The 25012-nt window shown below is 32.6% G+C and overlaps 4 protein-coding genes and 1 long non-coding RNA gene across 7 annotated transcripts; 1 reads left to right on the top strand and 4 right to left on the bottom strand.

Annotated features, from left to right (window-relative positions):
* The first annotated feature begins 1181 nt into the window (after positions 1-1181).
* Positions 1182-6078, top strand: LOC140971620 (uncharacterized). Of its 2 annotated transcripts, XM_073433974.1 has the most exons (5): positions 1182-2803; positions 2840-3423; positions 3789-3985; positions 4715-4938; positions 5038-6078. In XM_073433974.1, the coding sequence occupies exons 1-5, from the start codon at positions 1623-1625 to the stop codon at positions 5786-5788; spliced, it is 2937 nt and encodes a 978-aa protein (XP_073290075.1). In that variant the 5' UTR covers positions 1182-1622; the 3' UTR covers positions 5789-6078. The 2 variants fall into 2 exon arrangements, with proteins under 2 accessions (XP_073290075.1, XP_073290074.1); XM_073433973.1 differs by having other exon boundaries at positions 1183-3423.
* Positions 4226-4733, bottom strand: LOC140971622 (uncharacterized). Its single transcript, XR_012174347.1, has 2 exons — positions 4602-4733; positions 4226-4566 (listed from the first exon to the last, which is right to left on the bottom strand). It is a non-coding gene; the product is annotated as an uncharacterized lncRNA (long non-coding RNA).
* Positions 6079-6391: 313 nt separating the features above from the next.
* LOC140971621 (two-component response regulator ARR17-like) lies at positions 6392-7777 on the bottom strand. 2 transcript variants are annotated; one of them, XM_073433975.1, is made up of 5 exons: positions 7498-7777; positions 7166-7284; positions 6991-7074; positions 6775-6842; positions 6392-6702 (listed from the first exon to the last, which is right to left on the bottom strand). In XM_073433975.1, exons 1-5 carry the CDS (start codon positions 7649-7651, stop codon positions 6522-6524), a joined length of 606 nt encoding a protein of 201 aa, XP_073290076.1. In that variant the 5' UTR covers positions 7652-7777; the 3' UTR covers positions 6392-6521. The 2 variants fall into 2 exon arrangements, with proteins under 2 accessions (XP_073290076.1, XP_073290077.1); XM_073433976.1 differs by having other exon boundaries at positions 6991-7068; positions 7498-7775.
* Positions 7778-10812: 3035 nt separating this feature from the next.
* On the bottom strand, positions 10813-16737 carry LOC140971623 (IAA-amino acid hydrolase ILR1-like 6). Its single transcript, XM_073433977.1, has 5 exons — positions 15916-16737; positions 15374-15499; positions 12008-12322; positions 11510-11641; positions 10813-11429 (listed from the first exon to the last, which is right to left on the bottom strand). The coding sequence occupies exons 1-5, from the start codon at positions 16432-16434 to the stop codon at positions 11028-11030; spliced, it is 1494 nt and encodes a 497-aa protein (XP_073290078.1). The 5' UTR covers positions 16435-16737; the 3' UTR covers positions 10813-11027.
* Positions 16738-21518: 4781 nt separating this feature from the next.
* On the bottom strand, positions 21519-23654 carry LOC140971624 (photosystem II 22 kDa protein 2, chloroplastic-like). Its single transcript, XM_073433978.1, has 4 exons — positions 23325-23654; positions 23127-23246; positions 22059-22299; positions 21519-21943 (listed from the first exon to the last, which is right to left on the bottom strand). The coding sequence occupies exons 1-4, from the start codon at positions 23526-23528 to the stop codon at positions 21702-21704; spliced, it is 807 nt and encodes a 268-aa protein (XP_073290079.1). The 5' UTR covers positions 23529-23654; the 3' UTR covers positions 21519-21701.
* Positions 23655-25012: the final 1358 nt, after the last annotated feature.

A 25012-nucleotide genomic window follows, 5' to 3' on the forward strand; every position in this document is an offset into this window, starting at 1 on the left:
TAAAGACATTTGACCCTAACCATCAACAGTTGGATGAACATCATTTCAACATATCCATCATTTAGATGAATATCACTTCAAATATAATTTAATATTTTTTATTAAAAAATTTATATTATTTAATTAAAATATATGTTAGAAAATCCATAAGAATACCATGTATATTTATCTGCTTTCTAAAACAATTCCTCAAAACACTAAAAAAATACATTCATTGGTAGCATTGCCATCCATGTCAGGAATTATTAAAGTATTATATTTTTCATAATTTATAATATATAAGTAAAATATCTTTAAAATATTTATATTGAATTTAAACTAATGACTACATTAAAAAAAACATAAAGTAAATATATGTTTATTCTCCATTATATTTGAGAAAATATATAAAGTGAACTCATCGTGGTATCCAAAAAAACATTTCTAAAACCAATCTTCAAAATTTAATAATATTTAACATTAAGGAGTATATTAATTATGTCTTGGGTATCTGACATATCGCACCCATTAAATATATATTTTTGACATTATATAATTTAAAATTATATTTTTGGCATGCTACATCCCTAAACACATAAATTTGGCACATGCACCATAGATTGGATATTTCCATTATAAATGTTAGTGTCTTTTCTATGCATATATATTAAAATTTATGTTAAATAATTTTTTGCATGGAAAATTTAGATATTACATTAAAATTAAATACTTTAAAATTGATTTTGCATAATATTTTATATTTTATGAATGACACTCTCGTTTAAACATTCAAAAATATAGATAAAAATAAAAAATAAAAATATTTTATTAAGACAAGTTAGATACAAATAATATACTAGTAAAATATGAACACGCGTTGCATGTTATTATTATTTTTAATTTGATCAAATAATATTAAATAATTAACACGAAATTATTTTCAATTTAGAAAAATTATTTAATTTAAAAAGAAATTTTATTTAGATTTTTTTTATGTAAAATATAGAATATGGAGTGATTTGTAGATCTTTCTTGTAAAATAAAAAAAATTAATTATAAAATTAAATATTTTAGTGTATTATAAGATAGTTAATAACTAAACAAATTTAAATAAAAACTTATCCAATAATTCATTTTCTTGAAAAAATTTATCACTCCCGTTGCTTTCACAGATCCCCACAACAACACACATCTCCATCAACATTTCTTCTTTTTTTCCGATTTCTCAGACTTTTTCTTTTACTGACGCTACTCCATTTTTTTCAGCAAGCTGTGAGCCTAAGGAGGAAAAAGAAGAAAGCCAATCTTTTGCTGTTGGACGACCAAGATTTCACCTTCTTTGTGTGTTTCTGCGATTAGATTTTGCTATATTTCCAATTTCTACGAAGCCCTCGAATCCATGGGCTTCTCTTTCCAAATTTACTCCTTTAGTGTGTCTAACCAATCACCGTGGATCCAATGTGAATCGTTTAGCTAACCATCTTAGTGTAATTAACAGCTGTACTATCTGCTCCGTTGCTAGTACATTCCCTTGTAGCTGGATAATTTCCACGGAAAGTTTTTTTTCCCTTAGCGAAAACTCGCTTGCTGGAACACTGATTTTTTTCTTTTATGTTTTAAGCTTCTTATGATTCTGTTTTGACATGGGGTGTAGTGGGTCTAAGGTGCAGGATCCGCTTGTAGTTCGCTGCCGTCAGCGGCGGGAACTTATACGCGCCGCCTCGAACTATCGCTATGCACTCGCTGCTGCCCATCTTTCTTACTTCCGTTCACTCAAAGATGTCGGGGATGCTCTCCGTAAGTTCGTGGATGAAGATCTCATCACTGCGTCTATTTCCTCCTCTGTTTCATCGCCATCTTTGATTTTGCCACCAACTTCAAAGATGAAGAAAAACAACGTTGCTGATAAATTGCAGTTAAACGATAGCGAGGATGGGGATGAGTCTCATCTATATTTATCGGATTCTTCCTCTTCTTCTGATGTGAAGGAAGATGGGGCTTCCGAGTATTTTAAGCATCAGCATCATAATCATTATGCGCTTGATTCTGATGATGAATCCCATCAGCATCATACCCATCACGCGCAGGAGCACAGGGGAAAGGATTATTACTCATCTCATTATCCGCGCGGTGGATTTAATGGGTATAAGCCGACCTTCGGGGATGGATTCATTAACGATCCCTACGAATACCCTTATACTTATTCACACCCGCCCCATTCGTTTGGGGAGCCTTATATGGATCAGTGGAACCAACCGGGATTGCCGCCGCCGCGGCCGTTGTATTTTTCAAGTAAATCGAATGCCTATTACATGAACAGGGCAGCTCCTGAGATGAAAACGGTAGTTCGGGAGCCTCCACCGGAACCGAGTTATGGTTACACGGACTCTTACTGGAATTCTCCAGCAGATGATGGTGGTCATTATGGTTATTTTACTTGGGGTTCAACCACAAGGATGAAGAATACTGATGGTTTGAAAGTGAGTCCGCAAAAGGAGGCGCCACCTCCGCCGTCACCTAAAGCATCCGGTTGGGATTTTTTTAACCCCTTTGATGTGTCTGATAATGGGTACCCGGGCTATTACTTGAGTGAGGGATTTGGATACGAGTCAAATAATAACATCCCCGATTCAAGCGAGCTGAGGGAGAGGGAGGGGATTCCTGATTTGGAGGAAGACACTGAGAATGAGGTGTCTAAAGAGTTTCTCAAGAGAATAACCAAAGCACGAGAGAATAAAGGTGCGAGCTTTGCTAGTTCTGTAGCACTGCCAGCCGTAAAAAATCGAGATTCAAGCTCTGCACCATCAGGCAAAACTGAGGGCAGGTCAAGATCAGTGCCATTGGGTGGAAGGGAGAGTAGTTCAAGATCGGTGTCATTGGGTGAAAGGGAGGTTAGTTCAAGATCGGTGCCATTGAGTAAAAGTGAGGGTGTTCCGAAATCAGTGCCATCTGGAAAAAGTAAGGGTAGTAGTTCTAGATTAGTGGCTCCATGGGGTAGTGAGAAATCATCAATGCCATCAACTAGCAAGGAAGGTGCTAAGCCCTCGATACCATCGCCACCTCTGTATATTGAAGAAAGTTTAAAATCATCAATGCCAAAGTCAAACAAGAAGGGGACTTCTTCATGGGTAAACCTCTCCCCAAGTAATTCCACCAGTTTCACAGATGGGCAGAGCAGCTCCGAAACTATTGTATCGAAGAGTATGGATGAGGGTTCTGTGAGGAAGAAAGGGGTATCTTTTGAGGTGGAAGAGATGTCAAACCAAGATGCTGATTCCTCCCAATTGAGCAGTGTAACTATATTGTCACCTCATGGCACTCGTGATTTGCACGACGTTGTGGCCGAACTCAGAGATGATTTTGAGATTGCTTCTAGTTTTGGAAAAGAGGTAGCCATTATGCTTGAGGTTGGGAAGCAGCCTCATCATTCTGGCCTTCTTAAAGGTGCGGCTTTCTGCTACATATTTCGCTGCCAACATTCTTGGTTTAACCCTTATGAGATCTTTGTGAACTGATATGACTGTTTTCCATTGAAATATAGTGACAGCTGGAAAATTTGGAGTATCGTTATTATTATGACATTATGGTTCTGAACTTTATGTCATTTTGTTTCTATAGTTATTGCCTCTTTCCTGTCCTATTTTCTGTGTCTTTATTTAGAATCTTTCCTGCATTGCTCCTTGATTTGTGTGTCCACCATATTGATCTATTTGACTTTTTAAATCGAGAAAAGGACCAGTGATCCTCTGGAAAGACTTATTTATTTTGAATTTTGTGCGTAGCTAACTTTCCTTGGTTTTGTATTTCAGTAATACTCTCCCAGGTATTATGCCATTCTACTCTGTCGCCGTCAGCACGATCTGTAAAATTAGCTTCTAGATCAATTAAATTGGCCAAATCTTACTTCGAAGATGTTGGCGAGGATGAAAATGCGAATGCTTGTAATCTTTCGTCCACACTGGACAAGCTGTATGCTTGGGAGAGAAAGTTATACAAGGAAGTAAAGGTAAAATAGATTTATTATACCATGCTGTTGTCCCATTCTTCTGTTCCTTTTTCATGAAGTCTGTTCAAACCAACATGTGCATGCTAGCCTTTACATCAATTTTCGACATCCCAAATTGCAACCACATATGGCTCAGTCACTGCAACCTTGGCACGAGCCAAGGTTTAGTCCTTCGATACATCAAACCAGTCCTTAACCTTAGAACCCCCAACTTTGATGCACTTGAAAAAGCCCAAGACGTATTAACCATGCCTCGAAAGCAGAAATAATAAATTAAAGGTGAAATGCAATATGATAAATTGTTGATTTTCGCTAATAAACTAGTGACTGCAATTGTAGTTCTATAGTTTGTAAGGTAAATAATCGATGCCTCAATTTATTTAATAAGGTGAGACTCTCGTGGCTCGCTGCCTCGCTATGTGCTTTATGACCAGGCTTTATGATACCCATAGACCTTAAGACTGCCTTGCTTTCCTAATAACTACGGTCTCTTCTTTACATTATCAAGACAAAAATATATTTGGATGGGCTTTTGGCTTGGCAGGGTTGTCAAAGTAGCTCATTAATCTAAATTGGACTTACTGCATTCATTTTATGCTCTTAATGATTATTTTACTGCATTCATTTTATGCTCTTAATGATTATTTTTGTGTCCCTATATCAAAGTTCGTTTTTAGTTCTACCTCAGTTCAGTCTTGCTTAGTTATGGTGAGTTATTACTTTCTTTAGGAAGAAGAAAGACTCCGAGTGTCATACGAGAAGCAATGCAAGAGGCTAAAAATCTTAGACGAAGGAGGTGCTGAGTCTAGGAAGCTTGAGGCTGCTCAAGCATCTATCAGTAAATTATTGACTAGACTTGAAGTTAGTATTAAAACCATTGATGCCATTTCAAGCCGGATACACAAGTTGCGTGATGAAGAACTGCAACCCCAGGTTGCTGCTTTAGTTCACGGGTACAGAAAATATTGCTGTTTTGTGTTCTTGAACGTTGTTTTTATAATTGTCAATTGTTTAATCCTGTTCTATTGAATCAATGGTGTCACGACCTGTAGGCTGATCAGAATGTGGAAGGCAATGCTCAAGTGCCATCAGAAGCAGTTTCAATCTATCATGGATAGTAAAATGAGAAAGCTCAGAGCTAACATTGGTCTCAAAAATGATTCCAGCTCAAGGGCCACCACGGAGCTTGAAAGGGAGCTTCGTTTATGGTGTGAACGTTTTATCGATTGGATTGCCTTTCAAAAATCCTACATTGAATCCTTGAATGGGTGGCTTCTTCAGTGTGTTCAATACATACCGGAAGAAACTCCTGATGGAACCTTCCCCTATTCCCCTGGTCAGCTTGGAGCTCCTCCCATTTTCATAGTCTGCAATGATTGGCACCAAGCAATGGAATCCATCTCCGAGGCAAGGGTGACAAATGCCATCAATACCCTTGTAACAAGCCTAAGACAACTCGAAGAAAAACAAGATGAGGAGGGGCGACAAAGGCTTAAAGCAGAATATCTTTCGAAAGATATTGAGAAACATCTCAGATCACATCGCTTGACAATGTCAGAGAAAACCAGGCTGCCTCTAGTTCCATCAGATAAATTTGATGATCAGAAAGTGGACTTGGATTCAATGAGACGTAGATTGGCCGAAGAGAGAATAAAGCACAAGGATGCTAAGAAATTAGTTCATGATGCAGCTTCTAGTAGTTTACAAGGAGGCCTTGTTCCCATTTTCAAGGCATTGGAGAACTTCACGTCTGATGCTTTGAAATTACACGAACATGTCAGGTTCAAGCATCCTGGGCCGTGAATAATCGGATCAGTAATTTAGCAGGCAAGAGGACGACATGTAATATTATTTTCAAGTTGTGGCAGCGAATATATCATAATTTTGTAGTTAGCTAGATTTGAAGCAACATAGATTGATGGAGGGTGTAACCATCACAATTTGTGAAGTGCTAGTAAAGAGAGGTTCACTTCTTTCAAATACAAAGAGATGAGGAAGGGTTCCATCATTTGCTGCCACACCCTTTGAATGCCATGACAGGTTATATTTTGTACAGATATTCATTTATTTATTGATCGAATAATATTGTCTGCGATTGGGATGCTGCACTGCAGTGAACCATCGACTAAAAATGATAGGTTCTTACAATATTCCAGATTATCTTTCTGCGAAATGTCCCATTGTCTAGTTTCAAGGGAGTTATGATTTTCTTGAGCTCAGAGCATAAAAAATTTTCATAAGTTTGCAAGTTGATTTGCAAGATCAAAACAAATTCCAAGCTGTATTTTTTAGAATTTAATAATGTAAAATATAAATAATATTTCGGTCTGAACAGGCGAATTTGTTCATAAATAAATTTATGGATCATACGAGTTTGTGAGTCATTTCGTGAGCCGTTTTCTTGGATGCGTGAAACGTTCAGACCTCTGTATGGTTACTACAGGTCAAGATTCATGGCTTCATTCACCATCGTGGAACTTGATCTTAAATAATTAGCAATTACATTAACCGATTATTATCATATATAAAACATACATTAATTCATGGACATGACAGGGGGAGGTCTTGTCTCCAATAGTGTGGTCTTCTCCTTGTACTTGATGCTATCTTTGTCTTGTTTTTGGCAATGAGAGTTGAGTAGATGTGAGTGAAGTTTCCTTAAATCGGATAATTTTACAGGTTTCAACAGGAAATCTTCTGCACCTCCTTCCAAGCACCTGCGGCCATGCACCAAATTTTAATTTCCAATATTCAAATCTTGAAATTGTCTAAAAAATACAACGGCTTACATATTTATTCTTGATGGTAAATTCTCAGATGACATAATTACAACCGGGATGTCTTTCCAAGATGAATCCTGCAGAACAAGATTTATCTCCCTCTCTTGAATATTGGAACAACAGAAAATTTTAAAAAGAAAAATCTAACCACCAAAATTCACCGGTCTTTCAAGCGGAAATATCTCGAAAAACCGATGTCGTCGGAGTTCATCGGAGAGGGCTAACCTTGACTTTTTTCAGCAAATCAAAACCGCTGATGCCTGGCATGCTATAATCTGTCATGATCAAGTTAATTTTTGATACCTGCAACTAAATTTATTAAGTAAAAGATAAACCAAAACTTTTATTTTATCATGATTTTTATTATTATTATGAATGTAATAAGAAGAACATGATGCACCTTGTCGTGCAGAGATGACTTGGGCGAAGACGATGACGTTTGATACTGATTCTCTTCATCAATATTATCAATCAATCCCAAGTATTCTAGAGCCTTATCACCAGAATCCACAAATGTAACTGCATATAACTCCAATTTTCATTCTTATTATAATNCTTGAACTTCATTAAGATAATCCAAGAAATTAAGTATGTACGCGTGCATGCTGATCAGAAAACAATTAACTTGACAGCATAAGTTCAGACTGAACAAAATTCCATTAATCAAGAAGACACATGTAATCTGCTGATTAACAAATCAAATTTAAAAGAAATAATTAATTAATCAAGTACCTTGGTATGAAGAAACAGTGAGGAGCCTCTCAAGGAGCTTTCTGTCAAGACGACTGTCATCAACAGCCAATACGTGTAAATCTTGACTTTGCTTCTTTTGATCTCCAATATTTCTGCATATTTCACGTTCTGAATCTAAATTTAAATCTCCCATTTAAATTTCTTTTTATATGTTTGTTATGGGAACATAGTGCAGATGATAAAGGCTATAGGATTTTATTTTATTGAATTTCTTGAGTGGTTGAGAAGCAAAATATGTGTGTGTGTGTGTGTGTGTGTGTGTGTGTAGAATTATGTAATTTTGTGTTGTATTTATATTATTACACATCAACCATAATCTTAGAGATCTCTCCAGTTAGATTTTCTTTTTGGACACCCTGTTGGAACAACGACTCATGGACCATGGTGGCTACCTCCAAATATGAAATTATAATTATTATTATTATTATGTAGCTTTTATTTGCATAATAAATTATATTTAATAGGATTCACCTATAATTGTGGTCCCAATGACTCCATTATAGAGAGTTTAATTTACGAAACTGAATTTTTTTTAAAAAATAACAAAAAATTTCAATTAAGTGTGTCGGTTTATGTATATTCAAATGCTAGCGAAAAATCTAGAAATTATATTTTTCACCTCTAAAATTTAGAGGCTTTATAAATTGAAAAAAGAAATTCAGAAAAAAAATAAATAAATGCACACACGACACGAATAAATTTATTTGAGAGGATATAATTGAGACCATGTCAAGAAAAATCCAAGGAGATCTTTGCACTAATATATAGTTTTCTACATGATCTCAAATTTTGATTTGATAAGATCCAAATGGATAACTTCTTAGAAGAGATTGAAACTGCGAAATTATAATGTTTCTTGGATGTGTTAGCTCCCATTTTGTCATTTATAAGAAGCTGAAATATGTAATTTCCGTTGACTTCCACGATTAAAAAGTCAAAAAACGAAGGTTTTGATTGATATTTTCACTAGGATTCTTCTAGTTAAGTTTGAATAATTAATTTAATTTGGGTTACATTTGAATATTTATTATAACATTTTTTTTCTTCATTTTTATAAGAAATGAATATGAAATTCACAAGACCTATCTATAATCGCTCTAACTAGCCGACACGTATCCACGTAGAATATAATCATTCTCCACACCACTTGTCATTTTAATATTTAAACAATATTTTCACACAAAAAACATGATATGAAATTAGAATACACAAAAACAGTTGAAATAATTGATATGGCTATGTTATAGATGCATTCAATGTTGTTCTTCCATTAGAGACATCATCAATTAAAGAGCTTGAGGATATAAATCATGGAGATTGAATATGGGAACATGGGCAGCTATCAAACTTACTAAAAAGCATTAATTAGCTTTGTCTCTCGGATTTCATCCTATTCAACAACTATCGCTTAATTACATTGGAATCCAATGGAACTTATTCACTCAATATTCTTGTTTTTGAGCCCAATTTCCTTCCAAAATATGACAGAATTTCTAGATGTGGGGATGATCTCAACCTTTTTACACCAATTTCAACTTCTTTTGTTGGTGAAATTTTGTTTTGGGGGTGGTGGGCTACATTAAGACATAGCGTGAAAATTGAATTGACATTTGGATACGGGAGTTGAGAATCTTTCGAGCCATCTCATGTAATCGCATAGATGCAGACAAGAAATGAATAAAGGTTATTGTGTAGGGACCCATTATTAAATATATTAAATCTTTTGTGGGGTCTTTTAAAAATATACAAATCTTTTGTGGTCCCTGCCCATATTGGGAGAAATCTTCGATTAATGGAATATGTCGTGAATCGAGGGGTAAGATGTAAATTATAGAAAGTTTTTTTTTCCACCAATTGACTGGAAAGTTTCTGCTTCCAAGTTTGAAAAACTGCAAATGGACCCCTGCCTTCCATATTTAGCCCGTTTACATCGCAGGAGTGCCAACCAAATCCCAGTAAAACTTTTTATTTTTATATTATACTTAAATAATAATAATAATAAAAATGAAAAAATATAATTTAAGACATAAAAAAATTCCTATAAAAATGTTTTAATCTTTTTTTTTATTGTATTAGGCATTAATTAAAAGAATAGTATGCAATTAATTAATGCTTTACAACAAATATAGCGTAAAAATGTTACGTTACAAGCTCGAATTAAGGACATTATTTATTTAATTTGTTTCTTTATTAAAAGTGATGGACTCCCGTTTGCAAATCGGCACACACATGTCGTGAAAAGTAATAGGTCAAATACAATTTTACAAGTATAATAATTCCATTTTTTTAATACTTTAAAATCAAAAGAGTAAATTATTTTTCTTATTCATAAAAAAGTATCGATTAAAAAGAAATAAAAAAATATTAAATGAACAAGATCATTGGTTATTTTCGACGAGTTGCCTTTCCCCCAAACCAAATTAATAAAAACTAAATAGGAGTACAATTTTTATCCGAAAAGCCAAAAGGTTTAATCTAAAAGACTCCAATTTTAAACAAGAATAAATTAATTAGTAGTCTTTTGTTTATATGATCTTTAAAATAAAGCAAAGCGTGTTCTCTCCTCTTTTTCTCCATAATTGTTTGCTGACCAAAAAGACTTTTACGTGGATTTAGATTGACTCAAACGAGGTAAATGTGGGACCTCTTCGAAAAATATAAGGATCCCCTAGTTGACAAATCTTTCTAATACATATATATGGTCCTCAACAAAATCAAACGTGATTTTCTATGGAAAAAATAATAATAATATTTGTACAGTGGGCTATCAAATTCAGAGCTAGCATTACCAAGAGAGTGTTCATCATCCAGATTTTCTCATATAGATTTGGTTGGCTCCAACTTATAACAATTATTTATAACATCCTTGATTTACAAAATTTTGCTCTCATTTTGTTTGTGGAAATAGAAAGAGAGTTATACTTTTTCACAATAAGGTTCCAGTCGGTGGGGGAGAGAGACCGGGTCCTAAACTCGGGCTCTTCTGGCAATCGGTTTAAGGCAGAGGCAGGGAATAGTTCTGGCAAATTATGGGCTAGGCCACAGAGCTGATTAATTAGGTTAAGGAAAATATGCGCTAAATATTATTTGTATAAATATCTTCACTTTAACATTAATTTCAAAAAAATATTCGTTAAATTTTAAATTTTATTGAATCTATATATCTACTCCATCCAGGATAATAGCTTACTTGATATTTCTTCAATGAGAGGTTGAGCTTACGGGCAAAATTTATTTTGTGCCCGTAATCAAACAAAATGATATAATAAATCGCCAATTAATTAATCAAGATCCATCAATTTTTTTACAACTGAAATTTTGTACATAAGCCCATCTAAATTCTTCTGATACAAACAACAAATTAATAACATACGAGACTTGACATCAAACTTCTTGGATGAAGAAAAGAAGAATAAAAAAACCCTAACTTTTATCGTCTCCTTTCATGCATCAACGAAAACAAGTAGTTAATGTTTCATCTACATAAGAAATGAAAAGACCGATGTTCGTCACTTACATGATCTGTTTAGTGTTGCTGTCGATACCGTGTAGTGATCGTGCAGATATCTCTCAGCAATGGCAGCATGAGTAGCTGCACCAACTGGAAGGGCATCTTCATCGATCATGAAATGCGGGGAGTGGACCGAGTGGACCGAGCCTAGCATCTTGTTCTTGATTCCGATGAAGTAAAAGGTGGCGGGAATCAGTTCAGCATAAAATGAGAAGTCCTCGGATCCCATCACCGGCTCCACGACTCGGTAATTCTCATTCCCCACCAGCTCAATGGCTACTTTCTTCAAGTGTTTATGCATTTGGTCATCGTTAACCATAGGCGGGTAAATTGTGTCGGCATTCCTGAAGAAGTCGACTGTTGCCGAGCATCTGAATACTCTAGCTTGGGTTAATATTACCTGCGTTGATATATATATGTTTAAGGCTTTCTTTATCCATTATTGGAAAAACAGGCACTTTGTTCTTTCAAACGAGTAACCTGTTTTATTCTTTTGAGGATGTGGTTGAAGCTTGTGTTGGAAAAAGCTCGCAACGTGCCCCCGAATTCAACTGTATCTGGCATGACGTCGAGATGATCGGTTTCACTCTTGAAGTAAGTGACGGAGACAACCTGAGGATTTAATCATACAAAACATAAAGCAGGCATGTGAGGTTCTAGTTTTGATCAAGTTATTAAGGAGATTTCCCAATTCTCGAGTTTGAACTTGTATGGCGTATAGAATTGTCCGTAAAACTATTATTTGTCAAACTTTGAAGAGCCCTAGTTTTTTTAATAGTAGTTTCTATCATAGCATCAGGTTGGAGACTTAGTTCATTCGAAGTACTACCTAATTTTGCAGATGCAATTCTTTCATACTTCATTAAAGAGATCTGTGGCATTTGCTTATTTCTGACCATTCAACAATAATTTAAGCTCTCATACTAAAGTTCGACGATATATCAAAACAATGATATAGTCTCGCATGTACGTACAAACCTGAGAGTCCAATGGATCGGCCTCTCGTGATACAATGGTCTGTAAACTGATAATTGCTGCCGAGGCAGCCCAGATAGGGTCGATCGAGTAATGCAGATTTTGTGAGATGCCGTATTCAACAGTAATCACGGCTTTGAAAAAGCCACAACCTGCAAGCAAGTGACCGGATCTTGATCCAATGACACCGACAGGGAGTAGATGCGATACATGCATTGCAAATATAGCCTCAACGTCTTCGAGAGCACCATGTTCGATCATTTGTTTTGCTCCATTTCCGGCTTCCTCAGCTGGCTGAAAGATCAGTATCACAGTGCCCTGTCGAAACTATAAATATTAGTCTCAGCATCATCACTCAAGTTAAGAGTATATTGCGCGCGGTTGGATGTGGAAATGTGGAAAGTTAAATGAAAATTATGGCTTGAATAGTATGGTTTGGAAAGGCCTGAAATTAAATTAAAGTACGTAACAATAGGTCCAATTTAGACATCAATTTCATATCATGAATTTGCTTTGAAACTTACTCATAATCAAACTTTCCATCTTCTCCTTATTATTATTTTTTTTCTTATGACGATGTCGCAACCGCTATCTTACGATACACACTGGGTAAACACTCGGGCTAAAACAGTAACATGCAAACCATACTAGTCAGTTAAACCACACTCGGTAAATCTTATGTGCGAAAATTCGTTCGATAAATTGTTGATCAGTGAAATAAAACCCATAATCATTAGTCAAACACTCATTCACTCCACCAACTAGAACAATCTTTTGGATTCTTCCCCTTGTTATTGACATAATTAATAGTTGTTGGTGACGGACAAGTGGACAATTAACAACTGATAGTAAGGTCGAATGTGGTTGACTAATGTCGGTTTTAATATGGAAGTGGTGAGCCTGTTGTTAATAACTTATATTCAAGCTTATAAATATAAAGTTTATTTCTGAAATGGGAGAATAACATTTTTGTTCCCCATACGTAACTTGTACATATTTAATTTTTGTCATTTATTAGATAATTCACGGTCTTAGAACATTAATTTGATTTTTTTTCAAATTTAGTCATTTTCAACGTAAACGTTGATATGGTGCCGAGAATTAGTGATATGACATTCGAAAATGTTAACGCGACGTTGGATATTGCTGATATATATCATATCAGCACTCTATAATATAACTATATAATAATAATTATATTATAATAATGGAAATAATTGAACAAAAAATTATATAATAATAAAATTACAGGAATCTCGCATGATTCAAATGTGGACAATATAAATAATGAGAATATCGTAAGTTGGATATTGCGGACATATTTTATGGCACCCACCTTGCACACATAAACATATGTGAACGATGAGGTGACACTCACTTATTATATGTACAATTTTAATATGTTTAATTACATCCAAAAAGTGAGTGTCAGATCATCGANGTCTGGGAATGTCCTGCTTGTGGAAGTATATGGCTGCTAAAAATTAATGCATGATTGAAACCTATTTTATCACAATATATAGAAACCACAAGGTTATAATTTTTTTGCTTCTAAAGTGTATTGCACCCATATTTTATCGTTTAAAGTCACATATATAACTCACAGCTAGAGCAGACCATGGAATATTCTGGAATAAAAAACATTTAGGCTTTTTCCAAGGAAAGGCTACTTATAAATAATTCTATGTTTGTGCAGTGAATTAAGGAATTCTAGGAGTAAATGAAGACAAGATGCACGTACGTGCAAGAAAAAAGTATGATCTTGATGTCGGCAATCTTTGCCACTTGCAAGTGCATCTGCCTAAATATTAAGATAAAATTAAACCAATATATTTCACCTGTTATTTTTACAACAATAGTAGTTTTTCTCATTAATTTAATGAATTCATTTTAAATCTTTTGATTCATATTCACAACTCGAATCAATTAGTTCTCCAATTCGAAGGCATATATAATCACGTCTCCTCTCCTGGAAAGTTTTTATTTGGAAGTGCCGAATTTGAAAATAGCAATGTGTATATGTCATGTAATAACAGGTTCGCAAAAATTGATATGCATAGTACTCCACACATGAATAGATTTTTAATCTAAGTAATTAATTTTTTTATAATTCTCTAATTATTAGGGATTACTAAAGTTTAGAATAACTTATAAATTCAAAAGAATAACGAAATTAAGATTAGAAAAACAAATTAATTATGAGAAGTAGCTACTATTAATAGATAAAATAAAATTTGTCAGAAGATAAATTTTTGTGCATTTACTTACAATGAGAAGAATTAGTTATTATTTAATAACACTCCTTTGATTTTGTGCCATTTTTCCGACACTTGTCGAGTTCTATGCAACCCAATTAGCTTAAAACTTATAATGTTCCGATTGTATTGGAAACGAGCACAAAAATCATATTCATAAACATCAACTAATTGTCTGGTGCTGGTTATTTGAGGATTTACGATTTGATGGGTGGTGAATCGAAGAGTATAAATGTAGCCGGACTAGTGTTGACTCTAATTAAGGGAGAGAAGGCACGTATCTTTCCTATTAACTTGTACGAGAATTGGTTAAACATTTGTATTTAATGATTTCTCTTTCCTTAATTAATATAAGACAGTACGAGAGTTTAGGCAATCAAAACTAAGTAATAATATCTCACAGATTTACGAAACTAACAGTTATTTTTAGACAAGTCATACTTTATAAATCTTCTCTCTCTTTCACTCACAGATACAAATACTATATTTCTTTTTTTGTATGTTCCAAATATATAGTTAACTGTCAGAATATATTTAGTATTATTAATTTTTCTACTTTTTTTTTTACCAATATACTCATATTAATTAAATACATTACTTATTTCCAACAATTTTAGTATCCTATTAAAACATGCATCAATTAAGGGTAAAATAAAAATATCTTTGAAAATATTTATTTTCAGTACTTAATTTACCTAACATTTGTGAAAACACAAACAAACCTATATATATTGGACGAAGATAATATTTTCTTCGGTAATTAAGAACAATTATCATGCATTTTTGTATCTCTTTAGTGATCATGTCCAAACAAAGTCATTGATTCCCACTTTAAGCGAACTGAGCAGAAATTTCTTCATATACCTCTCCTTTATAGTACCTACTAAATTCTCAAGCAGCCTTAACATGCATAAAATCAAATAGTCCAAGACTCTTCAAAAATTAACTATATCCAGACAATATTTCACCGATATATATGTCTCTCTCTCTCTCTCTCTGTGTGCGCGCGCCATGTAATAGTTTATTCTTGACTAGTCTTTTAGCATCAGGCAAATCATGCAAGAATCAAGTTGTTGATTACTTAGCGTAGAATGGAGGAATGAAGTAGACTAACCTTTAAGTGTCTTTCGCGCTCTTTTAAAATCATAGCAGCACCAAGGAGCATTGCCACATGAGCATCGTGTCCACATGCGTGCATCTTACCTGCATTTTGGCTTTTGTGCTCCCATTCCACAGCTTCCTGTGGAGACATTTTGGAAGAAGATTTATTAGGGGGGTCACTTATATTACATACAACAAGGCCAAAGTACTCTTTCAAATCCTAAATCAGTTTGGCTCGTGAGATGAGATGATGAAAGATAAAATATAATATAATTATTTATTATTCAAATTTGATCTAGACGCATGATGATGCAAAAATGATGAATCGTATGATTCGCACCAAATGTTGTCTTGTTAGTAACAATTAGATACTCAGGATAACAAAAGCAATGCTCATCCATCCAACAGTTATATGAGAATAAGTAACTTAATACATATTAAAGTCAAAACTTGTATATTCTGGAAAAAGCTGCAAAAAATTATATATTTTACCCCCTTCGCCTTGCTGCCCTAGTTAATAATAAAATCGGAAGACATACATCTAAAAAGTAAGACCTGAATTGGCAAGGCATCCATATCAGCCCGGAGAGCTACAAAAGGTGGTTTGCCGGTCCCAATCATCGCCCTGATTCCAGTTATGGCCAACGGGAAACGGTAACTTATATCAAGTTCATCAAGTTCCTGACGAATGAGCCGGCTTGTTTCATGTTCTTCGAAAGCGAGTTCTGGGTTCTCGTGGATCCTCCGGCGAACCGATTTCAACCGTTGCACGTTTTCCGGTCTTTTCGCCATCCTTAATATTGCTTCAGAACATGCTGTGGTCCAGACACTGCTGCAGTCCACATCAAAAGTATTCGGGACCGAAGATTTCTGCCCAGATGAAGAGGATCGATTCTTGCTGGTTTTGCTTACAAGTCCTTTGAGCGTGGAGTCGAGGGATGTTAGATCTTGTTCCGGGGAACTGTTGGAGGGTTTCGCCCCCGAACTGCTGCAGATCATCGTCATGCGATTTGAAAGAATGAGAAAAATAAATATGAAATGAAAAGGCGATGAGTTTCTGTCAAGAATCTTCATTTATATATTATCAAGATTATAGCTAGCTGATGATTGAGTTGACAGATCAGTTAGAAATAAGAACTCGAGAATTCAAGAAATTGGAATCGAGGATGAAGGGTGTCAAATATTGATTGACTGATGATTATTTGATCACAATAGCCTTAATTATCGTATATAATGCATGCGATGCGAAGATTAATTGTAATGATCGGGACTTTAGTGTATTGAGCAGGCCGGAGGTTGGGGATAGGATAGGAAAGGACTATTTGAAAAAGGAATTTTTCACGTGTGAGAATTTGTTGTGGAGTGTGTGGTTCAAGTACAATAGTAAATTACGAGTCTTCGCCCCCCTTTTACTTGATAAGGTTTCTTGTGACTTCTTTTTTCATTTTGGTTGAATAATCATTGAGGCATGCATGTTCTTTACCTTTCTTCAAATAAATGTTTATCCAGTGCGAAAGGGACGTGTTCGACACTTCAACTTGTAATCTTTTTTTTCTCAAATTATCTAAAAATAATAATTATAATTAATTTTCTTATTCGAAATTTTATCTCTTGTAAATCAATTCAATCATCTTGAGACATGTAGGTTCATATGATGTAATTACAATTTACAATGATAGAATTTAGATTTAACATANTAAATTGAACTAATTAAATCTAGGTACAAATAGAGTCGTGGCCGTAGTCATATAGTCGTGCAAATTCAATGGGCCTAAATTAATTTCCATGTCAAAATACTGTGTGAATTGTCAAAACCAACCTATCAAATTAATCGCTTACAAGCCTAAAAAGAAGCTATATATTTTGTGCTTTTTTTTTTTGGGAAGTTCGGCAAACTTTGAATTGACGAATCATTAATCTGAATTTTAATAATAAAAAAATTTGTAACATATAACAAGACAAATCTCATTACGTATTTTATCACATCACAAAATTGATTTGATTTATTGTACTCGTTTGGGACAAAAAGTCATAAATTATAAAAATATTGTCGAATCTATTATATTGGTAACACAGGAGAGCAGTGAACCCTACTAGTTTTAATATTTTATTAATCAATTAATTTTGTCTCAAAATCATCCTCCTATTTATTTTATTTTATTTTGTACAACCGTTTTGTCGCCACCTTTATTTTGACTTTGAGCTATGTTATTTTATTTTATGTTTAAAAAAGAATCTATCAATTATATATATATATATATATATATATATATATANATGTTTATTTTTTTGCAATTTTGATCGGTCTAAACTTTTTTTAAATTTCTACCTTTTCTTGTTGAGAATGTTAACATAACATTAGACACGTCAATATCACATTAAAATTGTATTAGTATTATATCATATCCATGTCAGAAAAAAACTAAAATTGTCAAAAAAATCAAATAAAGCATAATAAGACTGAAATATAACAATATAGATAATTAAAATCGCAAAAAGACATATATACATGATCGAAAATTCAATTTTCCAAATTTTAAAAGAATAATATATTATGAGGTTGGATGCTTGTGAGAGGAGAGTTCAATACATATCATATAGTTAAAACTTAAATAAGAGATTTTATATGAGTTATGTTTAATTATTTGATTTTAGAATACACCATTTTTTTCTCAAAATATCTTAAGATCTATAATAAAATTTAACAAATAAAAAATCAAATCTAAATTGGAGTGAAAAATTTTACTCTAATAAAATTATATGCACTTAACCATAAAATTTATTATATATAAACTTATATGAGTAGGTCTCTTGTGAGACGGTCTCACGAATCTTTATCTGTGAGACGGGTCAACTTTACCGAGATTCACAATAAAAACTAATACTTTTAGCATAAAAAATAATATTTTTCATGGATTACCCAAATAAGATATCCGTCTCACAAAATACGACCCGTGAAACCGTCTCACACAAATTTTTGTCAACTTATGTTCAAATCAGAAATATATATAACAAAAACATATCTTGTTGACATAACTAATACAAATTAAAAGTCATATGGAATATGGACATGATAGCAATATAATAAGAGAATACCCCAGCTGCTTTGTAATTATTATGGATACCTAAAGACCTCAAATGAATTTTTTTAATAAAAAAATAGCATTTTAATAATATCGAGCATTTTTTTAAACAAATGGAATAATATCGGAAGGTAAAAGACAAATATTAAAGTTTATATGTTTTGTATAATACTACGTACTTTCCGTCGAAGCAAAACTATCCCGTAACCGAAATTTTTGACACTTATTTGGGCGGCTTGCTATTTATTTTAACTCGCACATTTTTTTAAAGTTTGCTGAAAAATTCAATAATTGTAATCAGAGAAATATTTTAAGAATAAAAAATGATTTATTTTTTTATTAAATATTTGAAAGCCGTTTGAAAAAATTATGTACGTTTGCAAATATATTTTTTTAGAGTGCGTTTAGTTGGTGGGATTAGGGTTCATCTCCTATACTTAAATATATTTACATTTGTATTTTATATTTTGTGACTTACACCTCTTTGTCAATTAATATGTTAATAATACTTTTCAATTAAAAACATACGAAAATAACATAAATTCCCAAGGTCAATTTAATAAAAATAAATTTTACACTTTTCATCTATTATTTTTATATATATACATCTTGAAATCATGTGCTAAATTAGAGAAAGTTTCATTAAAAATATTCTAATATCTTTGATAATAATTTACACATAAAATATACATTCTAATCTTTAATTTTAATTTTGTTCACGTGATAAAATTATTTTAAAAAATATTTATATATAATTATAATAAATAAATCATAAATCATTAAGTAAAAATAATTATTTACATATATAATCAATAAATCATACGTCATTACATATTTACATAATTTATTATTTAAATATTTACTAATATTTTTTTATAAGTTTATCAGGTTTACAAAATTAAAAGTTAAATCTTCTAAAAAAATTAAAAGTTTAGAATATTTTATGTGTATCAATTATTATATATGATATTTGAACACTTTTATTAAACTTTTTGCAATTTAGAACGTGTTTTCAATGTCATATATAAAAATAAGGGTTGAAAAGTATAAATTTTTATTTTTAATAAATTGAACAAGGCATTTAATTCATTTTCAAATTTTTGGATAGAAAAGTTGAAATATTAATTGAAATAAAGGGTGTCAATGGCAGAATATAAAATAAGAGGGATGTGAGTATCAAATATATCAAGTATTAGGGGAGGTAAATGCAAAAATATCCTATTCAATCAATATTTTACTTATAATTTTGTGTAGCTATTATTTATCACACAACAATCAAATCACGAATGAAAATACAATATTAACCCTAATATATTTACTTTATTCATGTAATTTAATTATTAGAAGGATAAAACTGTATCAATTAGTCTCAAATTTAATCAGTTTAACCAAACAATTATTACTTGTCCATTTTTATTCCACTTCATACTCGGCCTCAGTGTCATACCTGATATTATAGAGGTCTGAGGCCAATTTTTTAAGATTGTCTCCCTCGAATAATAGGTCACCGTCTTTTCTTTAATATATTTTTAGAGTGGGTCTCATGTGAGACCGTCTCATGGATCTTAATCCGTGAGACGGGTCAACCCTACCATATTCACAATAAAAAGTAATACTGTTAGCATAAAAAGTAATACTTTTTCATGGATGACCCAAATAAGAGACCCGTCTCACAAATACGACCCGTGAGACCGTCTCACACAAGTTTTTGTCATATTTTTAATAAGTACTTAATGTTTTTGTTTTTTTGATATCCGTGCAAACGTTTTTGAGTAACACGGCTATTTTAGATCTAAAAAAAATTGTATTTGTTATCATTATAAATTTATATAACTGAAAATTTTGGAAGGCGTTTTTAAATTAATTAGTAGATATGTATGTTCCATTCATACGATCGATTTAGCATTCATTTCATTTAAAAAAAAATAAAAATAAACATATGAAAAGTAAGCAATTCGTGAATCGTGATTTGAACAATACCCGAGCTTTTGCATTTTTTAAAAACAGCAATTGACTTATCTTATCAATCAAATAATAAAATATAACAGTAAATTCAATTTACCTAAATCACATCGAATTGAAACTAGTCATAAACATAGAGTACTATGTATAATTAAACGTCAACATAATATTAAACCAAGTTAAACTCTTTTTATTTCTAAAATTATTCGGATAATATAGTAGATTAAAAATTGTTTTTTACTTTTATTTGAAACTAATTAAATAAAATATTGCGTCACTACAAAAAAAAAAAAAGGGGGGGGGGGTCCCTTGGAGGTATGGGCTCTGCTATTTAATTATAATTATAATTATAATTATCAACGACCCCAAAGGTCTTGTTCATTTTCCTTTTCTTTTTGGTTTTCAGAAGATATATATGGAAGCGCAAACATAATGGCCACAGAAATAATGAGTAGGGGACACACATATATGTTCACGGAAAATTAAATAAATTGTAAGGTCTACAGATCAATAAGGCCTACGGATCAACACAAAAATTGACAAGACGTTATAGAAAATAAAAATAAAAAAGGGATAAATATTCAACATGATCGTCACCAAAGAGACACTAAGATTGGTAAAAATGTTTTTAACTGTAGAGTAAATTTTTTTTAAAATTATCTCACGTTTTATCTGGGACAACTGTATAATGTTCATCTGATTAGAGTATGCTAAAACTGCATTTCTCTAGCTAATTTGATCTTTTTTTTTTTAATAGTGGAACTTGTCAAATTTTATTTTCTTATATTAACATAGTTTTTTTTTAAAATAATTTTTCTGCTCAAAATTACTAAATCAATCGAATATGATTTATGTGACATCGATTTTATCGATTGTGACACATGTAGAGAAAATAAACACTACAATTCTCAATGCTTCAAAATGGAAGGAAAAAAATTTTGTTTATGTATATTTTAACGTGTGTAATATAAACTTTATGTTTGTCATAAATGCCACATATTATGAAATCAATGTCAAATAAATTATATATTCCATTGATTTAATGATTTCGGAGGAAAAAAATCCAAGTTACAAGTTACAATATTAAAACAAAAAATAATCCAACTTACATAATTAAAATTAAAATTTTCCCTACTTATTATTTCATTTCGCTTACTCAGCATAAGATCAATAAATAGAAAACGAATATTTGATCATGTACAAAATTGAAAGCACAAATTAAATACAACAAACCAAGGTAAGATTATTATTTTTTTCTCTTTACTATCGAAATAATTTTCATTTTCTTCCTCGAGTTTAGTCTTCTTCATCGGTGACGAATTTTCCGGACCCGGGATTGATGGCTGCGATGAAAAAGAAAACTATGTTGAACAGCAGCAGGGGTTCGATCTCGTTAATGGGCACCCCTGTCTCTATATTCAACTGCGCCAAAGCTCCTTTCCCAGTTATTATTTCTCCAATTATAGAGAAAGCAATCCCCAATTGAGCCAATCTCCCCACAAACAGCTCGTTTGCTTTTGTGAATCCAAATAAAGGACCTATTTATGATTTATCACTCGTAAACATGTCACGTAATAAGATTAACAGTCAAGGAAAACGTATATAAAATTTTATTTGTATTTTTTGTCAACTGTCGAGATTTGGTAAATTTACCTCCTCGTCCTAGCCCCAAAGCAGACCTGAAATCTTTTCCAGGGGGGACGACTGCCTTCTCGAGTCCGGTGGCCTCGTCGACAAATCGTCCCCGATCTCCCAAGGCTCCAATGGCTCCAAGCAAGTTGAAAAGGATGAAGAATAGAAGAAGAGGCTCTGCTTCGTAAATTGGAATACCAGTTTCCAAATTCAATTGTGCCAAAATTCCTTTCCCTGTTATGGCTTCTCCCAATAGTGAAGCCTGCACGCGCAAGTTTATAATGTCACCTTATGCTCATTTTTGTTGAGATTGGAATTTGGACCTAACTCAATCCCAAAAACTAGCTCAAGGGAGAAGATTGTCAAAGTCCATATATGCAACTCACAAGTTATTTATCCAAGTGGGACAACTAACACACCACATCACGCCCAGAAATGAACATCTGGAGCTTAAAGTTTACAAATGACGCAACTATGGGCAGTTAGACAGTCTAACACATAACGGTGGAACCTGAGTACCATGTTAAGATTGGAACTTGGACCTAACTCAACCCCAAAAGCTAGCTCAAGGGGGAGGATTGTTACAAATCTCAGGTTATTTATCCAACCGATGCAGGACAACTAACAATTTTGCAACAACTTAATCAAGAAAATCATGTTGTTTTTCTTGGCCATGTCTACAATTTTCAAATCGTTTGATCCCTTCAAAAGTTCATGGAAATGAATCATGCATATTCTTCAACAATTTAGATGAAACATGGAAATAAACCTAATCTTAATAAGATGACAAATTAAGCACGATATATATGTTCTATCAATAGAGTAATGAGATGCTACCATAAAATATGAAATGGTCGATGCAATGTTGGGATACATCTTTTATCATAATCCCTACAAGTCACTTCCCAATTTGAGCCACAAATCAATGTTTTTCTAATCGATCACGCTGGCTCGAATAAATAAATGAAAATTCAAATATTCTTTGTATTTTTATATGCACGGAAATGCCACTTAAATTAATTTCTTTAAGTATTGTAACAAGAGATGATGGACAAAATATTTAAAAACAAACAATAATAAAAACGTTACCGCAAAACCGATCATAGCAACACGACCAACAAAGAGCTCATTTTGTTTCGTGAAACCAATTCCGCCAGACGTACCAAAGATCCCATCTTCCACCGTGGACTTCTTCTTCACAACAGGCGCCTACATATAATTTTTTTTATTTTGTTTAAAACGATAAACTCTACATCGTAAAGAAATAAAAATCAAGAAATTCGAAACCTTCTTCACAGCTGGGGAAGCTTTAGCCTTAGACTCGATAACATATCGAGTGGCAGTCGACGAAGATGAAGGATGACAATCAACTGTTTGGATCGACGGAAACAAGAACCGAGACAAAGGTTTCGGTTTCAGTGTTTGAACATTGAATTCGTGGCCGGTAACACGGTTTCCAGTACTGAGCAGCATTGTTGTCTGAGCTGCCATATATGAGTGCGTGACGATGGATAATGTAGTGTCTGAATTTGATGTGTTGTAATTAATACAGTGCCGGGCCGGTCATGAAGATTATTAATCTCGAGAATTTGTGAATCACAAGTGGATAGGGTTTGAGAATAATTTTTGGTTTAGAGGAATCCACGTCCTTTCGTTCTTCGACGTTTGAAAGTAGTGTGTGTGTGTGTGTGTACTAGGAAAAGAATAGAAGAGTAGAGAAGAGAATAGAAGAAGTGTATTCATTCATGGCAAAAGTGTAAGTCTACATCACTACGTATACGGCATAGGGTTGAATAGTAGTTATTCACTTCAGATTGGATGGAAAAAAAATTCTAATTTTAGATATAATTTTTTACTAATACAAATTTGTTGTTTTTCATATTACATGAAATTGTCTATATCTTATCTTATACTATATATTTAAATTGAACCTTATAGATACACGCAAATTCATGTTATGGTACATACGTGTTTTTATTCAATATCAAATTTATCTTTATTTAACTTATGTTATGATATAAATCCAACTAAGAGTAGGTTTCTTATGAGACGGTTTCACGAATCTTTATCTGTGAAACGGGTCAACCTTACCGATATTCATAATAAAAAGTAATACTCTTAGCATATATAAAAAATAATATTTTTTCATAGATGACCAAAATAAGATATTCGTCTTACAAAAAACGGCCTGTGAGACCGTCTCACACAAGTTTTTACCTCCAAAACTAGTTACGAAATTTTATTAAACTTCCGACAAAACTTTGTTTTTTTTTAAAAAAAATTTAAACAAAGCTATACAAACAGAGTTATAGGGTATATTCTGTCTTGAAAAGGATGTAAAGGCCCACCTTGTCTCATTTTAGGTCTACTTGTTTTGTACGTGTGAGGGGTATATATATTTTCGTGATAATGTATATATATACTAACTATAAATATATGAGTTGAATTGTGAATTTACTTGGTTACCCTTTCATTTACTTGGTTATCTTTTCAATCACTATTACTTCATTAATGTTTTATTTATTTATTTAGTGAAATATTAGTTTGAATTGTTAATTTACTTATTTAATCTTTAATTCACCATTACTTCATTAATATTTTATTTATTTATTTAGGTGGCTTTTCAATTTTCTGATATAAAGATTGATATTGAAAATAAAAATAACTTTATTTCATTATTTTAGTTGAATCAACGACAAATATTACAAACACATTAATATGATACTTTATTTTATTTTTAATTTCATAAATTATGATATTTAATTAATGTCTTAATACACATATCAAACTTACACTTTTCTACAAGTGTCATTGAAAACATGTCAGAAAATGTCATTTTTATGGTACTTTTCCAATGAAAATAGGAATTGAGACCANATACTTCATTAATGTTTTATTTATTTATTTAGGTGACTTTTCAATTTTCTGATATAAAGATTGATATTGAAAATAAAAATAACTTTATTTCATTATTT

This window comes from Primulina huaijiensis, chromosome 2 (genome assembly GCF_012295235.1).
Source record: "Primulina huaijiensis isolate GDHJ02 chromosome 2, ASM1229523v2, whole genome shotgun sequence".
Classification (NCBI taxonomy): Eukaryota; Viridiplantae; Streptophyta; class Magnoliopsida; order Lamiales; family Gesneriaceae; genus Primulina; species Primulina huaijiensis.

Excerpts from the sequence above, each read along its gene's own strand:
- LOC140971620 (XM_073433973.1), top strand. The coding sequence starts at position 1,623 with ATGGGGTGTAGTGGGTCTAAGGTGCAGGATCCGCTTGTAGTTCGCTGC. Across the intron at positions 3,424-3,788 it reads TCATTCTGGCCTTCTTAAAG|TAATACTCTCCCAGGTATTA; the intron begins GTGCGGCTTTCT and ends TTTGTATTTCAG. Across the intron at positions 4,939-5,037 it reads GTTGCTGCTTTAGTTCACGG|GCTGATCAGAATGTGGAAGG; the intron begins GTACAGAAAATA and ends CACGACCTGTAG.
- LOC140971623 (XM_073433977.1), bottom strand. The coding sequence starts at position 16,434 with ATGAAGATTCTTGACAGAAACTCATCGCCTTTTCATTTCATATTTATT. Across the intron at positions 15,500-15,915 it reads TGGATGCCTTGCCAATTCAG|GAAGCTGTGGAATGGGAGCA; the intron begins GTCTTACTTTTT and ends ATGTCTCCACAG. Across the intron at positions 11,642-12,007 it reads CCGATCCATTGGACTCTCAG|GTTGTCTCCGTCACTTACTT; the intron begins GTTTGTACGTAC and ends TTAAATCCTCAG.
- LOC140971624 (XM_073433978.1), bottom strand. The coding sequence starts at position 23,528 with ATGGCAGCTCAGACAACAATGCTGCTCAGTACTGGAAACCGTGTTACC. Across the intron at positions 23,247-23,324 it reads CTTCCCCAGCTGTGAAGAAG|GCGCCTGTTGTGAAGAAGAA; the intron begins GTTTCGAATTTC and ends AATTATATGTAG. Across the intron at positions 22,300-23,126 it reads TTGCTATGATCGGTTTTGCG|GCTTCACTATTGGGAGAAGC; the intron begins GTAACGTTTTTA and ends TTGCGCGTGCAG.
- LOC140971621 (XM_073433975.1), bottom strand. The coding sequence starts at position 7,651 with ATGGGAGATTTAAATTTAGATTCAGAACGTGAAATATGCAGAAATATT. Across the intron at positions 6,843-6,990 it reads ATTTGCTGAAAAAAGTCAAG|GATTCATCTTGGAAAGACAT; the intron begins GTTAGCCCTCTC and ends CTTGTTCTGCAG. Across the intron at positions 6,703-6,774 it reads TTACCATCAAGAATAAATAT|GTGCTTGGAAGGAGGTGCAG; the intron begins GTAAGCCGTTGT and ends GCATGGCCGCAG.